At 38.4% G+C, this 16,841-nt stretch overlaps 1 protein-coding gene across 2 annotated transcripts; it reads left to right on the forward strand.

Moving 5' to 3' along the window:
* Positions 1-1,561: 1,561 nt before the first annotated feature.
* On the forward strand, positions 1,562-15,996 carry LOC137283704 (annexin-B12-like). 2 transcript variants are annotated; one of them, XM_067815367.1, is made up of 16 exons: positions 1,562-1,685; positions 2,086-2,112; positions 2,392-2,512; positions 3,099-3,187; positions 3,864-3,962; positions 4,193-4,216; positions 5,923-5,994; positions 7,889-8,120; positions 8,696-8,790; positions 9,456-9,569; positions 10,330-10,420; positions 10,646-10,746; positions 12,120-12,371; positions 13,325-13,400; positions 14,020-14,132; positions 14,505-15,996. In XM_067815367.1, the coding sequence occupies exons 2-16, from the start codon at positions 2,098-2,100 to the stop codon at positions 14,628-14,630; spliced, it is 1,620 nt and encodes a 539-aa protein (XP_067671468.1). In that variant the 5' UTR covers positions 1,562-1,685; positions 2,086-2,097; the 3' UTR covers positions 14,631-15,996. The 2 variants fall into 2 exon arrangements, with proteins under 2 accessions (XP_067671468.1, XP_067671469.1); XM_067815368.1 differs by lacking the exon at positions 2,086-2,112 and having other exon boundaries at positions 1,570-1,685; positions 2,375-2,512.
* Positions 15,997-16,841: the final 845 nt, after the last annotated feature.

Consider the following 16,841-nt stretch of genomic DNA (forward strand, 5'->3'; position numbering starts at 1 on the left):
ACTTAGTTCCCAATTACATTTACAATTTCGAAAAAAAACGCAAACGAGCGTTATATCTGATCCAACCTAGCCTCATATGAAGACGAGCAAAACTTTCGGGGGACGTGTCATAACAAGAATTTCCTATCAGGAACTTTTTCCCCCTTCTCTGTCTCCACACACGCACGCACGCACGCACACACACGCACACACAAAATAACACTGTGTATTAACACTGCGTTAGTGTCATAAATATGTATTGACGTGCATTTCTACTAACGTCCTGCATAACCAAACATATCTCAATTTAATAACCACACTTCATAATCCGAACCTTTAAAAGGATATATTAAGTACTACGTGGCAGATAGTATGCCCTACGTGGCCTTATTACGCTTCCGTAGCATGTGATGCCATGCACAAAGAATTTTTTTGTTACTTGTTTAATGCCACACTTGGCAATATTCCAGCCATATATTCCAGTAAGCCTGGCCACCTGCCTTGCTGCCTCGTACGACAAGCATAGGTAGCTGAAGGCCAATTCTTATCTGGATCTTCACAGGTTAGAGAAGATAGTTGTGAATGCCTAGAGGACAACTGACAGTCACTACATTCAACTTGACTGAAAACAATGGAGATATTTATCAACATGCTTCAAATCAAATTTATCATCATCTTATCTTCACTATCATTTTATCAGTTCCCTAATGATTTTCACTGTAGATGGAAGTCTTACTAAACGCAACTGCCACCGATATTTTACATCATCATTGGACGCCATTGGACCTGGGCACTTAAAAAAAGGAGGTTCATCACATTTTTGTCACATATCACGTGATGTGAACTAAAATCTCCTCTGCCATACACATCTGAGTAAATATATTACAAAATATCAAAGATCTAGTTCAGATCATGCATTTAATCACATTTTCCAAACCAAAATATGAGTCACCATTTTTAGGAGCTATAGTAAAAAGAGTAACCATACAATAAGCTGACATTATGTGCCCAAACGTGCTTACAAATAAAAATAAATTAAATATCAATATTTATACCATTCTCTTATACTAGAACCAAGTAAGGCTGCACTAGCTTACTACTGCTGCTACTATTTCGACTTATAATAATATACATGTCACTATCTTCCTAAACGCAATTTTATGCCAGTTTACACAAGACACCAGGTAGCAAAGGTACTGTAAGTCCCCATGATCCCTATAATATGGTGATCTGCTTTCAGTTGTTGACGATCTATAGCCAGTTTTTATGTTGTATTGTTCAAATACTGCTATAATAGTTTTAACTTTCCGCGGCTTGTTCTATTTCTAATTGTGATATTCTAGATGTTTTACTGTCCTTTGATGACAGGTTTGTATATTATACAGATGTTTTCATTTCAATTTCAAGAATATTCTCGTCACGATATGACTGAACTACTGCCGATGTGACATTACATGTTAACTCACTCACTGCTGTCAGAAAGCACGTGACATCCAAACGCGCTACGTCGGCAAACTCCACACAGCGTTAACATTCAATCCGCGCTGTGAGGACTAAATCTTAAAGGTGAAGGTTGTTGGCTAAAAGGGCAAGGACGAAGGTTGTTTACATCTCCATGGAGGCCCATGGCACCTGCTTGAGAAGAGTCAAAATAGTGCACGTAACCGGTCGCCTTTCATCTAAATAGTATCCGCGGCGCGCGTGAGGTAATTAATGGTTTATGATTACCGACAGACCATCATTGTTACATTTGTAAAAGCACGAAAACTGAATAGGGATAGATAATTACCGATTTTACATCTCGGTGTCAATTCAACACTGGAAGAATAGTGTTTAACGTAAAATCCCATGCATATATGTCGAACAGAAACATTGTCTAACGCACATGGTGTAACGTGAAATAAAGAAATACATAAAGTTAAATAACTAAATAATTATTTGGAAATATAAGTTGAATTGCTCTGCTCAGTTTTGCACGTTTATATGAAGTTATAATGTTGAAAGCACCAATACTTTGATGTAGTTACTGCGTTTTGTCATATGATCCATGTTAATTATTTGTAAATTTCTTCGCACCACTTACATTTTCCTTTACATTGTTTTCAGTTCCTGTAAACCATGTCATATTACCAGGTGAGTAACTCAACTATCTGTTAAAAATACAGGGCCTTGATGTTAATGACTTATTTCAGAAGCAGTTCTTGAAGCAAACACTACATACAATTTACACCCCTTTCCTGATAGTTACCCACTCAGAGTCGTACAATGCGTTTTGATTCCGTGAATTCCTCAGCAATTTTAGAAAGAAATGTTGCAACTGTAATTTCTTCTCCGAAGGAAGAATTTTCTTTTTTATCATCTACAAAACATCTTGATTTTTTATGATATTTAATAGTTCACTGCTATATTTAGAGTAACTATCCAAGCTATGGTGGAGGGTCTGCCTACCCCCCAAGTTCTGGACCACCCCCACCCCCAGGCTACGGTGGTGGATACCAGAGTGCATACAATGTTAACCAGTATCCTTATGGAGGTGAGAAAAACATGGACATCTTTATGTCACTAGAAGACCATAAAAGTATATTTCAGAATGTAAATAACATTACCAACCAAACAATTCTGTTCATTCTCTCAGGTATTCTATGATAGTTTAAATGTTTGATCTGTTAATAGGTAATTCTTCTTTATTATTGTTTATTATTGCCTGTTATAGAAATATTTGTGTGTCGTGTGCTTTTTAAGTTTTGCCCTTATTATATTGTTTTGGCCTATACCCACATCATTGCTTTTAGCTTTTCATACAGGCAAAATTTGTACAACTTGAAACCCTCTTGCCACTTAAATTGATCTATCGCGCTTGAGTATAATTTCACTGTTCAAATATTCACTCACTGAGAGTTTACTTATAAGCTAGATATGTCCCTTAAACTGGAATGACTAATCCTGGATTATAAATATTTTATTATGAAGATGATATAATTTTTTATGAGTAAAATTTGAAAATGTCTAATCTTACAAAATGTCAGATTTTTTAGTATGAAATTAGACTAAACGTTCAGAGATTTATAAAAGATTTCAGTATTTGGTCATTGGTTCTGATGATGTTCTGTGTGTGACAGGAGCATACCAACAGCAGGGAGCAGTACCAGGGTTCACAGTGCCAGCAGTACAAATGTGTGCTTACAACAACCAGGATATGTTGCCGCAGGTAAAACCAAGAGAGTGAATGTGATGATAATTTGCTTTGCTGTCATTGCAAGATATGTCTATTATTTCGCTGATCTCCACAAGGTGCTTGACATATTGAACCATCACACTTTCCGTTAAGAATAAGTTGCTTACCAACTTTGCTGAAAAAAATTACCATTAGAGACCATTCATACGACCGAGGGTTGTGCGTGCGTGCGTGCGTGCGTGCGTGCGTGCGTGCGTGCGTGCGTGCGTGCGTGCGTGCGTGCGTGCGTGCGTGCGTGCGTGCGTGCGTGCGGGCGGGCGGGCGGGCGGGCGGGCGGGCGTGCGGGCGGGCGTGCGTGCGGGCGTGCGTGCAGGCGTGCAGGCGTGCGTGCGTGATGATGATAATTTTTATGGAGAAGCATGTACAATGCGGATGTCCCAAACCCCTTCCAAATCTATGTGCATCGTAAATGACCCCTTTGGAGTTCATGTACAAAATCAGTGCCCCCTCCCTCCCTTCAAAGTTCTCAGCATAATTCTAAAATATGTTTATTTTCAAAATTGCTTACCCCCATAGTACATCCTACTAACCTCCCCAGAACAAACAAAATGGTTGACCCCATTTAAAATCATCATCATCCTCTAGCCATGAATTATGAATGGTCCCTTAGTTTCATCTTCCTTGTTATTATACAAATATCTGTACACAGGCCCCCGCCCAGATGGTTCAGCCCATAACTAATGCTGTGAACAGCTACGACCAGCATCTCATGAACTGGCAGCTGAAGCAACAGGAAGAAATGATGGATGTAAGTCTACCTCATTGACTCTGAAATATTCATGATTAAGTTTCAGATAAAATCATTCATTCTGTACACTTTAAATTTTTCATCTGCATTAATGCGGACATCTTCATTGATAATGTAATGTGTTTTTCTTTTAGATATTTTTAAAAGGATTTGATGACATTTCATGTTATTTATGTCATTTGTGATCTGTGGTCAGATATGTGTATACAAATAAGTTCTTTTTGTTTTAGATGATGGAGGAAAGGTTCAGAATGGTAAGTTAGTGTCATTTTTAGTTTGTAGGGCTAGGACAAATCTAAATATAAAACCCAGATACCTGTTCCCCTATTACCTGACCGTACCAGAGTACATGACCTCTGCTACATGAACCTACTTGGATACCCAAACCTTATTCCCTAAACCTAACCCTGATACCTCATCCCTTCCAACCCGACCCTACCTGGATACCCAAACCTTATTCCCTAAACCTAACCCAGATACCTCATCCCTTCCTACCCGACCCTACCTGGATGCCCAAACCTTATTCCCTAAACCTAACCCAGATACCTCATCCCTTCCAACCCGACCCTACCTGGATACCCAAACCTTATTCCCTAAACCTAACCCAGATACCTCATCCCTTCCAACCCGACCCTACCAGGATACCCAAACCTTATTCCCTAAACTTAACCCAGATACCTCATCCCTTCCAACCCGACCCTACCTGGATACCCAAACCTTATTCCCTAAACCTAACCCAGATACCTCATCCCTTCCAACCCGACCCTACCTGAATGCCCAAACCTTATTCCCTAAACCTAACCCAGATACCTCATCCCTTCCAACCCGACCCTACCTGGATGCCCAAACCTTATTCCCTAAACCTTACCCAGATACCTCATCCCTTCCTACCCAACCCTACCTGGATACCCAAACCTTATTCCCTAAACCTAACCCAGATACCTCATCCCTTCCAACCTGACCCTACCTGGATGCCCAAAGCTTATTCCCTAAACCTAACCCAGATACCTCATCCCTTCCAACCCGACCCTACCTGGATGCCCAAACCTTATTCCCTAAACCTAACCCAGATACCTCATCCCTTCCTACCCGACCCTACCTGGATGCCCAAAGCTTATTCCCTAAACTTAACCCAGATACCTCATCCCTTCCTACCCGACCCTACCTGGATGCCCAAACCTTATTCCCTAAACCTAACCCAGATACCTCATCCCTTCCTACCCGACCCTACCTGGATACCCAAACCTTATTCCCTAAACCTAACCCAGATACCTCATCCCTTCCTACCCGACCCTACCTGGATGCCCAAAGCTTATTCCCTAAACCTAATACAGATACCTCATCCCTTCCAACCTGACCTACCTGGATGCCCAAAGCTTATTCCCTAAACCTAACCCAGATACCTCATACCTTCCTACCTGACCCTACCTGGATGCCCAAAGCTTATTCCCTAAACCTAACCCAGATACCTCATCCCTTCCAACCCGACCCTACCTGGATGCCCAAACCTTATTCCCTAAACCTAACCCAGATACCTCATCCCTTCCTACCCGACCCTACCTGGATGCCCAAAGCTTATTCCCTAAACCTAACCCAGATACCTCATCCCTTCCTACCCGACCCTACCTGGATGCCCAAACCTTATTCCCTAAACCTAACCCAGATACCTCATCCCTTCCTACCCGACCCTACCTGGATGCCCAAACCTTATTCCCTAAACCTAACCCAGATACCTCATCCCTTCCAACCCGACCCTACCTGGATGCCCAAACCTTATTCCCTAAACCTAACCCAGATACCTCATCCCTTCCTACCCGACCCTACCTGGATGCCCATCCCTCTGTTAGCTGACACTACCCAGATTATGAATCCCTTGGTTACAGTGCATTTTATAATTGTATTCTGATTTTATCCTTGATAACACCTTTTTCATCAAAATGTTGACATATTTCATTTTCAGCTTGAAGAAAAGCAGTCTAAGGGACAGGAGATTAGCAAGGAGGATGAACAAGAGGTAGAAAAGGCTAAATCAGTGAGTATACAGATTAAGGAGCTGCTACTTGATCCATCCTCTATGTGTCAGTGTCCCTACTCTTTGAAGGATCCTATACCCAGGACATCCTACCTTTGATTCTAGGGTTTAGCGTAGGTGTCCTATCTTATTCTCGAAAAATATCCTAGTGCTCTTTGAACAAGATACTAGGATATGTTCTGACTTGTCCTAAGTCTATCTTAGTGGATGTAAACATTGTGCAGTACTTGTTTGTTCACCAATTTTGACATTTTAAAACAAATAACATGCCTAAAATACATTAATTTACAATAGCACACAGTTTTGATGAATTATTGAGAGTTTTTTCAGTTTATTGGTAATGAATAGACATACAATACACATATCATTTAGATCTACAAAATGGATTTGTTCAATTCTTACCTATTCTGTCCCTTTGTATCCCCCTGGTATGAAATGCGGTGAAATATAGTCGACGCCTAATCTGCCTGTCTGTTGTCCGTCCATCCGTCTGTAATCATTTTGTACTGGAGCATAACTCAGAAACCGTTCAATATTTTTCTGCAAAACTTTATTTTTAGACCAAATGTAATAGATATAATAATCTCAACCTATAGTCTTGCCTTTTGCTATTTACACAGTTTTGGCATTTTCATTTTTTTTGTTTTTCCATGGAACATTTTGGTGTTAGTCTAATGGTGGGGTGGGCTTCGTTTCTGGAGCATATCTCAAAAAACGTTCAATATTTTTCTGCAAAACTTGGTAGATATGTGTGACAGACCCCTAAGTGGTGCCTTTTGCTATTTACAGGTTTTTGTGATTTATTATTTTCTTGATTTCCATGGAAACGATTCAGACTTTGTTGCTAAGGTGAGAGGTGTGCTTCGTTTCCGGAGCAGAACTCAAACACTTCTTAATATCTGTCAGTGTAACTTGGTAGATATGTGTGACAGACCTCAAAGAGGTTCCTTTTACTATTTACAGGTTTTGTGATTTAATATTTTCTCGGTTTCTATGGAAACATTTCAGACTGAGTCTCAAAATGGAGGGATGGGCTTCGTTTCCGGAGCAGAACTCTAAAACAGTTCAATATTTTTCTGAAAAACTTGGTAGATATATCAATCGGAACCTGCAGTGGTGCTTTTTGCTACTTACAGATTTTTTCATTTATTATTTTATGGGTTTCAATGGAAACGTTTCAGACTTAGTCTCAAAAGTGAGAGGTGTGGTTCGTTTCCGGAGCAGAACTCAAAAACTTCTTAATATCAGTCCGTAAAACTTGGTACATATGTGTGGCAGACCCCAAAGTGGTGCCTTTTGGTATTTACAGGTTTTTGTGATTTAATTTCTTGGTTCCATGAACATGTTGCGGACTTCATTTCCGGAGTACAACTCGAAAACCATTTCATATCTTTCAAAAGATCCTGGCAGATATATGAGACAGATCTTGAAATGGTGACTTTTTCTGTTTACAGATATATGGCATTTATATTTTGCATGAATTCCATGGAAACAATTCAGACATGGTCTAAAAACACAATAAGTAACTGTCAGATGATTTGTCCTTTCAAATATGTGGAGGTCGGGGGATATGTCATCTTCTGATGACTCTTGTTTATTCCCTTTTGTCGGTTGTTTCATATGACTGGTGTAATTGTAAGACCCTTGTGCTGCATAGCATAGTCTTCAACATCTAATTGTTCACCAGCACATGTACAGCAACATCCAAGGCTTGAACTGAAAGGTGTTCTATCTAATTGACTGTTATTGTACACTATCTTACTAACTGCATCTTTTGAAACAAATCAAGGTGTCAAATAGTTGTTAGTATCTGCCAAACTCCTTTTAAACAGTAATATCAAATTAATTAATTATCAAGTTTTACAGTGTGTCAGTGACATTGTTCTGATGGCAGGGTGACATAAAGGATCTAATGAAAGCCAAGTTTATTGATGAGTTAGTGCGTCGTGAGACTGTCAGTGGCACGTTTGAGATGACGGAGGGGACTGTGAAGCCGTTCATGGTATACCCTGCGGAGGACCCAGTTGTCCAGTACTACAACGCTGAACGTGCGACCGACCTAACTGACCAGCCCTGGGACCCTGAGGCCGACTGTGAATACCTCCGGAAGGGAATGAAGGGAGCAGGTGAGTCATATCACACTCATGATTTTGATTTTTGTTATTGCTACATTCATCAGTATACCAGCCTTATGAAGTCAGTCTGTAAATACTCAAGGCTGGATCATTGTAGTGATCAACAGCATGAGCACTGAGCTACACAACTGAGATAACCCATGGCATGTCTCATCCAAGTTAGAGAACCTGATCACCAGATCCTGTTCATCACCTCTTACGATCTGATAAACAACAAAATTCTTTTTGTACCAAATTGTAGACAAATTAAGGTGCCTTAAATAGAGACAATTAAAATACTTATGGTTCATAAAAATATGCCATTTCATTACTTTACAAATCCCTTTTTAGTCCTGTAAGAAACTGAAATTAGTAATTTTGGGTTCTATGGACCCCAGGAGATAGGTGCAACCCTGGTCAGTTTACAATCACATACAATTCTTGTCTCTTGAATAATCAATAAAAAATAAATAAATAATGAATGAGAGTATGTGGCATTCCCTATCATCTACTAAATAAGTGTCAGTACTGAGACAGGGACTAAACAGACAGACATTGTACTGAGAAATGACTGATGCTTGTGACAGGTACGGACGAGGATGCTATCACCCATGTTGTGGCCTCACGGTGTAACCAGCAGAGACAGAAGCTCAAGACCATGTACAAGACAATGTATGGACGGGTCAGTGGCTTCATAGTGTTCAATAATGGAAGATTCACTTAAAAAATATGCGTTTCATTTTTCAGTATCCTTTCAACTAGCAACTTTATGTATGTCCTCAGAGGCAGTATTTATTGCAGGATCTAGTTAACAATGGTAACTGTCATTCTGTGTGTCTAGACTCAATCAGGTCTGGAATGAATTATGATCTGTCGGGGGATCTCTTTGGATGTTAAATATTCCTTTCAGATGTATATTTTCAAATAAGATAGTTGTATTTCTTGGGCAAAAATGTCAGTAGAGACTTCATTTGAGACATTATTGTCACTGTTCAACAACACCCATGAAATAAGTTGTGAATGGGAAATTTTTTCACTGTTTATCAAATATCTAGGGCCTGTTCTACAAAGTAATTTAAGCTTTATGAGATTTGTAAGTGTACAATTTAACATTGTCTTATGAAATATCATTGTGCTCTGAAAAGCATGTGGATGGGGGCCGTTGTAAGATAAGTTGTGAATACAAACCTACCGTGCTACCAAGCAGTTTCTATTGAATGAATACTCCCCATGGAGATGATAATGGTAATGTATGCTCTTCTGATAAAGAATATATCATGCCCCTCTGTGTGAGTCTGTGACTTTATACATGGCCTGTTGTCTTATGACTGTTATTATTGGATACAGGATCTGATTGAGGATATCCACAGTGAACTGAGTGGGGACTACCGAGAGTCGGTGATGGCGTGTTTCGTGGACCCTGCCCGCTATGATGCCTGGTGTGTGAAGGAAGCCATCTATGTATGTCAGCTGGTTGACCTATTTGTATATGAACATATCTCCTAAACATAACAACAACTTTCTATAGTGCATAGTTCAGTTAAAATGAAATGGTTTTTTTTCCAAAATCATTAGCCTGGCAACATTACATTGGTCTCAGAAATTTAACAAAATGGACACATGTTGTTATTCTTCACCTTTTTGGTGTGCCCTCACCATGTAAGGTGCTGCAATTCAACATGCAGATTTACATACATTTAGTATTCCAGCTCTGCGAATGTGTCAATGTTATCTGCACCACACACTGGATACAGCGTAACCAAAGTCTGTGGAATGTGCAACTAATAGTTTTCCTACTCCACAAAGCGTCAGCAATATCTTATTGTGATATAAATGGAATAATGTCGAAGGGACATTAAATTCAAGACACTCGCTCATCCTTGAGCTTAATTAAGTGAAGAATCCTTTTCTCCATGACATATGCTCATGCTCTTCTATATTTGCCTCTGCCATCTTCTGTAGTCTCTGATATTCTTCTACACTGTATAATGATCAAATCATGCAGTTCAACTTCCCTCCATCTGTACATATTCATAACCTATGGGGACGGTGGGGTAGACCAGTGGTTGAAGTGTTTGCTTGTCATGCTGAAGACCTGGGATCAATCCCCAGATAGCTACAATGTGTGAAGCCCATTTTAGGTTGGTGTCACCTGCTGTGATATTGCTGGAATATTGCTAAAAGCGGTACCAACGTAAGCTGACTCACTCACTCATTCCAGGGCCTGGGAACTGATGAGGCTACACTGATTGAGGTGCTGATGACTCGCACGAACCGACAGATTGCTGAGATGAAGAAGGTGTATGGTGATGGTAAGTAATATGTATATACTCAAACAAATCATCATTTGTAGACATTGAAGTACTGGTACTCTAAAGTACTGGTAGATCATTCCTGGAAAATGTACCTTGTATGTTGTATCTGAAACTTAACTTTTAACTGACACCCCTTTTACAATGTCTAAAGACAAGGATCTGAAACCAACATATATAACAATCAATAGTGTTACTTCATCTCATATGGCATACATGTTTCAGTTGCAAGCCCAAATCGCAAAGTTAGTGATACACTCATTGAAAAGGATATTGAGGATGATACCAGTGGAGACTTCAAACGCTTGCTGATTTCTGCATCCCAGGTCAGGTTATAACTGGTGTATACTGGTATTTACTGACTTTCTGTGGAATACTCCATCTGATGGTACATAGTATTTAACCATTAATCCTATTTACTGGGATTTTTCTACAGAGATAATCAAGCTTGCAAATTCACATATGGCTCACTCAGTGAAAAGAAAAATAACATGGACCTTTCTTCAAGTGAGTTATTTCTGTGCTAGGCTAGACCAGTTTTATTTCTTGTTTTACAGATTTTTGTTCTCAGAAAACCTAAAGGCAGGAGGAAAAGAAATAGAAATAAAATCACCGGTCAAAGTAATATTCCTTCTGGATACTAAAGGTTTTTTTTATTTGGTGAATTTGTGAAGTGTATATGGAGCAAAACACAATCTACAATATGTTTACTTGTAAGTTTACATTTTTCACTAATGAAAACATCAGGATGATATTTTTTGAGTGGGGAAAAATATTCTTTTTCTATCAAACGATGGGTAGTGTACCCAGCAGGATAAAGCCAACAGATATTTTCGGTATTTGTTGGGGTCATATACGGATACCGATGCAAATTATAGAGGTCATATGCAAATTTTAGGGACTACTTCCACATTGTAAACTGCGTCACACCCATGTATCGGCGATCGTGTACAGATCGATGGTCGTGGTTACGGTACTGTGACTGCCTTGATGAGAGAAAATTGTTGTCTCGCAATGATAGATGGGACTGATTACGACTTCACCAGCACAGAAACACTGGCGTCTTGCAATTATTGACTCGAACAGCAGCCAGTAAAATCTCGAATGAACTGTTTGACACTTTGTCAGTTGACAAGTGCGCTTGCAAAATGCCTCGCAAACATTCTATTTGTTGTTCAAAAGTTTAACTGAAATATTCCCAAATTCCACACGTTTTTGTCATTTTTCAAAAGTTAATATTTTGTTGACAGCAATATGCTCTTTAACATAAAACTACAAGATGTAATTGAGTCAAATGAGTGATCAGTAGAAAACTGCGTCACCGAGCTTGTGACATAGATATGCGGGCACATCTCAGGAAGTTTAGTTTCTTGATCTGTGGCAAATGAAATCACATTTTTTAACATTTTAAAGTAAGAATGACATTGCATGATAAATAGGTTATCACACGAGTGTGTTTTGGGATGGTTAATATCCTGCATTGGGAATAAACATTGTATTTAGCGAGCCTTGGCGATATTTTTTTATTATTCTTATTCGAGACTAAATATATACGACAGGCGAGTCCGTAAAAACAAGAAATGAAATTGGTCTGGCCTTATGTTGTTATTGTAATTATCTGAGGGAATCGTGAGACCTTGTAGTGATGGTGGATTTTGTTGTATGTTGTGGAGGTCTGAATGGAGAGCTGTATTTTCAGGGCAACCGTTATAAGATCAGTCGGGAGAGTCTGGAGGCTGCTGTGGAGGAGATTGTAGCAGACGGCCATGAGACTGGGATGTTCCAGGTCAACTATGAGAAGCTGTGTGACATGGACAAGGCCAGGAGAGATGCCCAGCTGTTGTTCAAGGCTGGAGAAGATCGATGGGGCACAGACGAGGAGACTTTCAACAGGATCTTTTCCACCAGAGATTACTACACCATGAGAACCATCTACAATGAATATGTCAAGGTGAATGCATGAACAATGAGTAGGACAAGGGGAATGTTTACAATGAGAAAGTCACTGTCAGTTTATGTACAATGAACTGCAACAATTCACCCAGATCTCGATTTTTTTATTTTTGATATTGCACCCTCAATTCTGTCATTTTTTGTTCAATTCTTCATACATCAAAGACATCAAATTCCATTTAATTCTCTCAGTTTAAGTGATTCAACGTTTTCAGCTTGAAATCCATTGTCAACTGAGGGGTATCTAGTAACGACAATGCTCACTGGATAATCAGCCCAGCATCAACCAATCATATTTCACCTTATTTCAGCACTCAAAACTACTTGAGTGGAATAAAAAATGAAATATTTACTGTGTGGAAACAATTGAAGTAGATATTCAAATATCCGGTCAAAATAGTGATAACGGTTATTAAAAAATCAAAATTAAGATGTCAGAGTCATTTTGTGATGAATCAAATTAGATCAGTGCAGCCCTAATGTTCAGTGACTAGGTCAAGGTGTTGTATGCATAACAAGTAGATCAAAGTGAATGTATGTTCAACGAGAAAGTCAAGGTTATTGTATGTATTATGACATCAAGGTCAGTGCATCTAAGATCGATGTATCTTTGAGTGCTGATTTGTCTAGGCGAGTGCATCAGTTAATATGTTATGTAATGCTAATACAAAATAATGTGAAGGCCCTTTTATGTCGAAGAAGTACCCTGCCAAGGTTAACATGATCTTCTGCAATCTTCTCAAAATATGGTCAATTTTCATGAAAGCCTCTCGCTATTAACACTGTTCAAAATTTTTATGATAACTCTCTCACCTCACTTTGTTAGTGAAGACAGAAACAAACTGCCAGATCCCTCTCTCATATGAAAGAGACAAAAATGACAGGAGACATGCAGGATAGCGAGAGTTCTCACCAATTTGCTTACATTGTAACTAACACATTCTCTTGCAGATCACGCAGAGAGACATTTTGAACTCGGTTGATCGTGAGACATCTGGCAACTTCAGGAAAGGGCTCTATGCTATTGGTAGGTTATCAAACACTGACATGGTAAAAAATTTCACTTCGGAGTACACTCAAAGAATATGTTAGAACGATTAGTGGTTTCTCTGCATTGTCTGTCATTTGAGAATAAAGTTGGAGGAAAACTGGAAATGAACATTTTTTACCACCTTGGTGAATGAAGCACAGCATGGATATGGTACTGTCAGATCAAGGATTATATCAACTGATCCAGGCAGAACTAAGGGACATAACTCCTTAAAATTAATTACACCATTCTTCATATAAAGGTATATGCTGCATCTTCATGACCCATATCACCAACATGGATTATTTGAATAAATAAACACATCCCTACAGCTTACGATCAACTAATGAAGCCTAGCCATGTCAACACTGTACATCAACCTCTTCTACTGTATAAACTCAAATACCTTCCACGTATATATTTCTCCTGCATATATTGTGTATCATTTGCTTGATAATTGTGCCAGGATCTACACCAGTATGTTGCACCTATTGCAAGAAACAAGTTGTCTATCTATAAAAGTGCTCCTCTTCAACAAATCACTTTCAGACTTCTGTTTCTGATAAATTCATGATTCATGAACTGAATATGAACTGAATTTCTGTATGTCTCTCAGCAATGAATATTCGCTGTCGACCAATGTACTTTGCTGAGAAGTTGAGGGATGCCATGAAAGGACTTGGTACAGCAGATAAAACCCTCATCAGGATAATTGTATCCAGATCTGAGGTATGCATGTGTTGTTGTTTTCATCTGAACATGAATCATCGAATACTTACAGATGACATACAGGATTTTAACTCCAGACTAGATCATTTTTGTCTTGGCTAGAAACTTCTTCAGACAGTATAACGCAGAACGCAAGTCAGAGAAATTATTTTCACCGAAGAAGGCATTTGTTATATTTCCATGTTATTTAGTAGAATTGATTCAAGTGCTTGTAATACTTTCTCCATTTCCTTACTTCAGCCATATGACGTGTGATGTTTCCTTATAAGAATAATGTCAGAATGAACACATTAGGAAAGGAACAATATAAACATATTGAAGAGTTGGACATTTTAAGTGATATATTGTAAATGATTCTTGGTGCTGTTTCAGATTGATATGGTTCAGATAAAGGACTGTTTCCTGCAGCTGACCAAACAGACTCTGTGGAACTGGCTCAAGGACGACTGTAGTGGAGACTACAAGAAGCTGCTCCAGGCACTGGTTGGTAAGAACTAGGTCAAAGTCAAGGTTCAAGGCTATTACATTCAAGGTCAAGGTTATTACATCTGCAGTCAGACAAGATCAGGATCACCCAATCTGGGTCAAGGTTTACAATACATACAATAACATAGAAACAATGGTATGTGGAGGCCATGGAAATGGAGGTTGTCTACAGAGTATATGTGCATTATTTGGTGAAGCTGTATGCTTTTTCAGCTGGTGAAATAGGAAATTGATATGCTTGCAATAACTTGTGTACCCTTTTGTCACATCTTTTATACTATTCTACATACTAAAAATTGAAAAACTGATATATTCACAAATGGCCTGCTTTACTCAGGGTTAAACTGTGCCTCTTGTTGCCTAATTGTTTGTTCAAACATTCAAGGATAAATCTGTTTTAATTGCTTGCTATTTGAATTGCATGTTACAATGCTTGTTGTTTGTTATCTTTGTATTGTAACAAGAAATTCAGTGTTTTGTTGATTGACAGAAATAGTTGAAATTTTATGTCAGGCATTGTTAAATATGCAAGAACTGTTTGCTGAAAAATGTTATTCTATACAATATTTTACAGTGTTACAATGTTAATGAATGATACAATAACCGATGCTGTGTAAGTCATCATCAGATTTGAATCTTGTTCCACAACTAAAGTCACCTGACATCACCAGTTTCAGTTTGAGGGGAACTATAAATTCATGTTAGATCAGAAACCTGAATGGGTTACGACCTTGATTCTGATATTTGTGTCATGATTGTATTACCACTGAAATAGCCTACAAAGTATAAAATTATGACATCTCTTTGAAACATTTGTAACTGTCTAATGTTATGTACAATATACCAGTACTATCTGCAATGGCTGTGTATGAAATATTGTGTAGTAATAGTTTAGATAGTTTTTTTGAACTGTGATGTACCTTCTAAATGTACATAAAAAGTCTTATTAGTGCTAGGAATCTTTTTCTTCAGCATATTCTTTGATGTTTAATCCTATCAGTTTTAATACTTATCTGCCAAACTTAGTGATTCATTTGGGAACTGAATGACATGTCTGTGGCTGCCAACAAGGCATACACCTACTTTGTTTTCTGACCACATCTTTTTGTGGATTGTAAATGTTCTAATAAAGATTTTTGCTGTTTGTCTAAAAGCTTTTTCTGAAGCATGATCTCAGAGGTTAAACACCACCTCTTTTAATACTTGCTTACCAGTAAGATCTTGGAGGTAAAATCTCAATTGTCTAAATACCTATTCTACTGATTCAGTGATTGATCATTGTATCTGGTAAGTGAATAATATGTCTAGGACTCTCTACAAGGCATTGACTTTTCTTACCAGATCTTCTTGTGAATTGTAAATAAAGATTTCTACTGTTTGTATGAATAGTTATTATTCCTCACCAGCATAAATAAGATCCTGCTGTCACATCGCTTTATGCTAAAAAAAACAACCAAGAGACCAGTTTGCAGTAAAAATGCCATAGTTTATTGATGATGCCATCAGAAGCTGTTTTACCATGACAATGAGTGACCAGAGTGACTGTGACCTATACACAGCTATGGCAGAAGAGGAAGCTGGAAGTCAGCAATGACCAAATGCATTTAGTGTTCAATATTAAACAACCTACCACAACAATAACTCAAACTGAACTCAGTTTGACTTATGATGTAATTTCCTAATACTTTTGATGACTAGGATAATTAAAATATATAATCTGCATAAAGTCTTCGAAGCGTCAAGAGTAATATCTTCCTCATGAATTGACATGGGCAAGTAGGCTGTTGAATAATAGTACTCTGAAACAGAAATAGGAGGAAGAGGAGACTATGGTGGCTAGTTGATGATTATTAGAAGATTTGTTATACAGGCAAGATTAGAATCAGTGAGGAAATTTATTACGACGGGACTTCACTATACACTTGGCCTGAACTACTGTTCACAGAGTCAAACAGATACCTCACTTAACACACAGATTTATACACTGAACAGCAAAAGACATGCCACTCAATTTTTGGGGTCAAGTTTTTAAACAGAAGACAAACATGAATGCTTACTTCTATGAGATTTCAGTTCTTTTGAAAGTCGCATTTCTTTTGCTGTTCAGTATATATCTGATTTGACTTGTCTTTGACTCAGTAAGTTCAATTGTCATGAAAGAATTAGTATAAATGACTGATAGATAAATAAACAAAAATGTAAAGAAATGGGTCAATGGAACAT

Source organism: Haliotis asinina, chromosome 5 (genome assembly GCF_037392515.1).
Source record: "Haliotis asinina isolate JCU_RB_2024 chromosome 5, JCU_Hal_asi_v2, whole genome shotgun sequence".
In the NCBI taxonomy this organism is placed as follows: domain Eukaryota; kingdom Metazoa; phylum Mollusca; class Gastropoda; order Lepetellida; family Haliotidae; genus Haliotis; species Haliotis asinina.

What these genes read in the sequence shown, in the direction of transcription:
- LOC137283704 (XM_067815367.1), top strand. An exon ending in GAAGGGAATGAAGGGAGCAG is followed by an intron (nt 8,121 to 8,695) that starts GTGAGTCATATC and finishes TGCTTGTGACAG; the next exon opens with GTACGGACGAGGATGCTATC. An exon ending in TCTACAATGAATATGTCAAG is followed by an intron (nt 12,372 to 13,324) that starts GTGAATGCATGA and finishes ATTCTCTTGCAG; the next exon opens with ATCACGCAGAGAGACATTTT.